We start from the raw sequence: 5478 nt of genomic DNA on the forward strand, positions 1-5478 counted from the left end.
GATATTGCAGTTCTGAGTTACTATTAGTTTTGTTACTTTTGTTTCTCAGGATATTATCTTTTGTTTTTTGAGTCTTGTTTGTAATAGTCATGACTCATAGAATATAATAAATTAATATTCTGACTAGTAGTTGGAAATTTGCATTGTAATTTCAATTTCGAACATTGTTCAATGTTCATTGTACATCATTTTATGATTTTATTATTTTAAAATTTCAGATTTCAATTTGTATTTATATTTAAAACTTTCATTAACATCTCCACATCTCCCGTACCCAGATTTCAAAAATGGCATACCCATACCTATACCCATACCACCGTCTCTTGGCAACTATGCTTTTAGTTATGCCATTTCACTAGATATGAAAGTTATCCCATGGTTACATTTTCCCTCAGAAGATGGAATGCTCTAGTGTCAAGTTTATATGTCATACTGGTGTCAAGGAGACTCCAATCTGCAGAGACTTGTGTGATGAAACACAACCTTCAAGCAGCTATTAGATTCCATTGTAGATACCAGTCCTTGATGGTTTTTAAGTATTTGTTGCATGGCCCCATTTCTATATCAATATCAACCACTATCACTTGAAGCATGTCTAAGAAACTCTTGTTCAAGTTCCACACTTTTTAGAGAAATTAAGTTTTTCTTTCCAAATTTAAAGCCGTTTGGGGTTTGCAATATAATAAGCCTCAACCTAGGCATAACAGGGGAAACAGTCTGATTTTAGAGACCTTTTGCAAGGTTAGCATTTAACAATGGATTGATAATTTAGTAAAAAAAATGCGTGAAATTGTTTTCAAAGATTTCTCAATTACTTAATAAATCAGGAGTGTGAATTTCATCTGAGAATAAAGACATGTTTAAAAATCATGTTAGAGATCAGAAACATGAGACATTTCTTTAAGCAAATGATGTGCATTTTAGCTACTTGTACCTCTCAGGGCTCTTCCACAAAAGAATGTTTTAAATCACAACCAAAACATAACACGTCAAGCTACGCCCAATAGTAAGATATCTTATGTAATTTTACTTGGCATCACCAATAGTCCCCACATGAACACAGCCCATTCTTAAAATGGTGGAAATAACTGGCATCCCTCATAATGATTTCTCGTTCAACAATCTTGGAGATGAATTTTATCGCAGTGTGGCAATCATTACATACACGAAGATTCTTGATGATTCGAATAGGTGTTCCATTGGGTGTGTTGATCAACCCAAAAGCAATTGCAAGCTTCTCACTGTGGTGACTAATAGAATGTTCTTTCTCCTCCTGCTCTACATCCTGTAGCACGTACTTTGTATCTAAGACATATCCTGCCTCCTGCATCTCAATACTCAAAATGTTTAGCTTTTCATATATCTCTTCTGTTTGTGGATGCAGTCTGTCCCCCATAAGGAATACATGCGCCCTATTCCTGAGTTCAATCCAGCTATGTCCAGGGTTCTTTTTCACCCTTCTTTCTTTCATCAATTTTCTTGTTGTGGCCACATAATCCCACCTGCCAGCCTCTGCATGGAGGTTTGCTAAGAGCACATATGCTGCAGAGTCCTCTGGTTCAAACTCAAGAACATGCTCAGCTGCCTGCTTTCCAAGCTGCAAATTTCCATGCATTCTGCAAGCACTGAGTAGAGTGCGCCACACTAGAGCATTTGGCTCACATTTCATTCCATGGATAATATTTTCTGCCTCATTCAGATGCCCAGCACGACCATGAAGATCTACCAAGCAGGCATAGTGATCATCTCTTGGTTCAATTCCATGATCCCGACTCATGGAATCAAAGTAGTAGTGACCTTCGTCCACTAGTCCTGCATGGCTACATGCAGAAAGAAGACCAACAAACGTGACATGGTCAGGTTTAATGCCCTCTTGTTGCATTCTTTCAAAAAGATTAAGGGCTTCTTTGCAACGCCCGTGATGAGCATAGCCTAAAATCAATGCGGTCCATGAAACTACATTTCGTCTATACATTCTGTCAAATATTTTGATTGAGTCTTCTATGCTCCCACATTTTGCATACATGTCAATTAGGGTATTTCCAATAAAAATTTCTGATTGAAATCCATATTTAATTACATGAGCATGGACCTTCTTGCTCTGCTCCAAAGATGCTAACTTAGTACAAGCACTGACAACAATAACAAAGGTAAATTCATCAGGTTTCATCCCAACTTGCTGCATGTGTTGGTACAGTCTCAAAGCCTCCTCGCCATGCCCGTTCTGTGCATACATTGTCATCACAGAATTCCATGAGACCAAATCTCGATGTGGCATTTGGGAAAAAAGTTCAAAAGCCTCCTTGTCCTGACCATGTTGAGCATATCCAGCAATCATTGTATTCCATGAAATGGAACTTTGTTCAGGCATTCTTTGGAAGACTTTACATGCACATTCTATGCTTCCACATTTTATATACATACCAATAAGTGCACAACCTACAATCATATCAGAATGAAATCCAGCTTTGGTGACATGGGTGTGCACCAGCTTGCCAATTTCTGCAGCTTGAAGATTGGCACAAGCCTTGAGGATACTGGCAAACGTAAACCCATTTGATCCCACGCATGCATTTTGCATTTGCTGGAAAAGCACCAGAGCCTCCTGACATTGTTTTGGAGCTTCACCCCTCTCAGAGTATCCTGCAATAATTGCATTCCACAAGACAATGTTCTGTTTAGACATTCTGTCAAACAAATTGCGTGCATCAGATATGTTCTCACATTTTGCATACATGTCTACAAGGGCACTACCCACAAAACCATCCAAACCAAAACCCATTTTGATGGCTTTGGCATGCACCTGCTTTCCCTGTTCCAAAGCCGTTATGCTGGCACATACCTTGAGAATACTGGTGAAGGTTGTTTGATTATGTCTGACTCCTACGAGTGGCATATGAAGAAACAGATCCAGGGCATATTCCCAGCATTCATTCTGAGCAAACGCTGCAATCATTGAATTCCATGAAACCACATCTCGTTCAGGCATTCTGTCAAACACGTTGCAGGCATCCTCAATGCACAAACATTTTCCATACATATCAACAAGAGCATTACCCACAAAAACATTTGATTCAATCATAGATTTAACAATGAGAGAATGCACCTGCTTGCCCTGTTCAGGAGCCATTGATCTAGAGAATCCATTGAGAACACTCGCATAGGTGAACTCCGTCGGCTTCATCCCCGTTCGCTGCAATTCCATAAACAGCTCAACGGCATCCTCCACATACCCATGCTGAGCATATCCTGCAATCATTGCATTCAACGAAACAGCATTTCGTTCAGGCATTTGGTCAAACAGTTTGCGAGCATTTTCCAGATATCCACATTTTGCATACATGTCAATGAAGGCACTTTCTGCAAAAACATCTGAAGCAAATCCACTTTTAACAACATGGGCATGGACCTGCAATGCCTGAGATAGAGATGATGTGTTCCCACATGCTTTAACAACACTGGCGAAAGTAAAATGCGTTGGCTTAACTCCTTCCCGATGCATCTGCGAAAAGAGCGTCAGACTTCCAAACCCATTCCCATGCTGTACATACCCAGCAATAACCGCATTCCAAGAGACACTGTTTCGTTCAGACATTTTGTCAAACACTTGGCGTGCTTCCGCTAGATTACCACATTTACTATACATATTGACAAGATTGTTTAGCAAGAAGGTGTCCGACTCCATTCCCAAACTGATAATCTGACCGTGCACGGACTTACCTTCCCCCAGAGCTTTATTGTTGATGCAGAACTGCAAGAGACGAGCATAATGTGAAGAGTCAGTCGCGTCATCTGCTGTGCTGAGATCATCCTCAAAAACTACATCAGCAGCAGCAACACCACAAGCTATTGTTCTTCCATTTACAACCGCAGACTTGACAGATTTAAATCCGAATAGCTGAAACACAGGTATTTTGATAATTCGTCCAACTTCGTAACAACGTTGGCAATTCATATTCATTCAATGCTTCCACATTAGCAACAGTTCTGTGAGGAGTAATTTATGAGGTAATTAACCCATCAAACGCTTTTGTCGGTCTGAATTTCCATGACTGCTACTCGCATCACCTTAAATCAGTCAAGGTGAAAATGAAGTCCAACGAGAATTCGACCTTCAGAAGATAACTTGATACTTACGTAATCAAGAAAACTTGGCAGAAAAAATACAACAGCTGATGGTAAGGAGGCAATCAACTAAACGCTGAGATAGACTGCCAAACATTTCAACCAATTTTTTTATTTGGATTCAGAATTTACTCTTTTAACTTCTTCGTGAAATTAAGATTGACTTCTATATTTTATTTTAGCATTCTACTGATGAGCAGATGGTTTCCATCAGGGCTGGTTCAGGCCTAAACTTCACCCAATTCGAAGAAAAAAACACAAAACAAACTTGATACTTCGAAACATTATGCCTAATAAACAAACCAACTAAACCTTTAGATAAACTGAAAAATCTGTTTAACTTTTTTAATTAATGCACAGTGGATATAGAATTTCATACATAGATAATTTAAGCAAGATTGTCTTGTGTATGTTTTTCAATTAATATTGTCAAATTTAGGAAAAGAAGTAGTAGTGTGTAATGTTTATGTACTTTGTGAAAGCGTATACTTTAATATATATATATATATATTGTTGGACGTTGAGACCGTATACGGTGAATAATAAATATGTTAGTGTTTCCTGTTTAGTGTAGAAAAATTTATTGTTATTATTTGGAGTACATTTTAGTGTATATATTGTTTGTTGTTGTTTTTAATTATTTTTTCAAATTTTTTTAAATTATTTTATTATGAAAATATACATCTTGTTGTTTGTTTATATAGATTAAATTGGTAAATTAAAAATTCGATTCCATGTGTAGTTCATACTCTAAAAACAATGAGATTTTATTTCCTAGAAGTTTTAGACTTATACTTTAAAGATATATTTTATCAATTGCCATATGATTTTTAGAAATGGAATTTTATTCTATTGATTTTTTAGTCGTCTTATAATTCATATTGTTTGAATGAGCTACCTCGAAGTTGAAGTGCCTATTCTGAGAGATTATCAACTTTTTGGTTCAATTCCTTGTCTATGTGCGTGAATGATGACCATTCAAAGAAAACCATTTTCTCTGATATTTCTCACAAAATATGATTCAAATTGGGAATATTGACCTTGACTTTATTGTTGGCCTAGTCAATGAAAAGCTTTGAATCCCCATAAACCTGAATTTGTTCATGCCCAGATGTCTAGCAGTGTATAAAAGAATATAAAGCCTAGTAAATTTAGTCTTTGTATTAGTTCCTCTTCCTCAGGCATACTATAGTAGATAGTGGTAGTTTTGATTTCAATACAGACTACCCCACTCCATAGTTTGACGGATCTCCTTGACTAGCAATGTCAAAGAAGCCCCATGGTATTTGCTTATCAATGTTAGGCATCATTGGGACCTGTGGATTTTTTTCTTTTTAGCTCGTACCTGAATTA

General features: G+C 37.3%; 1 protein-coding gene across 3 annotated transcripts; it reads right to left on the bottom strand.

Annotated features, from left to right (window-relative positions):
• Window positions 1–930: 930 nt before the first annotated feature.
• LOC149163027 (pentatricopeptide repeat-containing protein At4g33170-like) lies at window positions 931–4403 on the bottom strand. Of its 3 annotated transcripts, XM_089437505.1 has the most exons (3): window positions 3721–4403; window positions 3410–3502; window positions 931–3249 (listed from the first exon to the last, which is right to left on the bottom strand). In XM_089437505.1, exons 2-3 carry the CDS (start codon window positions 3444–3446, stop codon window positions 1037–1039), a joined length of 2250 nt encoding a protein of 749 aa, XP_089293631.1. In that variant the 5' UTR covers window positions 3447–3502; window positions 3721–4403; the 3' UTR covers window positions 931–1036. The 3 variants fall into 3 exon arrangements, with proteins under 3 accessions (XP_089293631.1, XP_089293630.1, XP_089293629.1); XM_089437504.1 differs by having other exon boundaries at window positions 931–3578; window positions 3721–4402; XM_089437503.1 differs by having other exon boundaries at window positions 931–4403.
• Window positions 4404–5478: the final 1075 nt, after the last annotated feature.

The sequence above is a fragment of the Pinus tabuliformis genome, chromosome 5_2, assembly GCF_031772625.1.
Source record: "Pinus tabuliformis cultivar Carrire ecotype Pingquan chromosome 5_2, CPIR1, whole genome shotgun sequence".
NCBI lineage: Eukaryota > Viridiplantae > Streptophyta > Pinopsida > Pinales > Pinaceae > Pinus > Pinus tabuliformis.

Bases quoted from the DNA above. Each gene is read 5' to 3' on its own strand.
- LOC149163027 (XM_089437503.1), bottom strand. From the start codon at position 3,961: ATGAATATGAATTGCCAACGTTGTTACGAAGTTGGACGAATTATCAAA.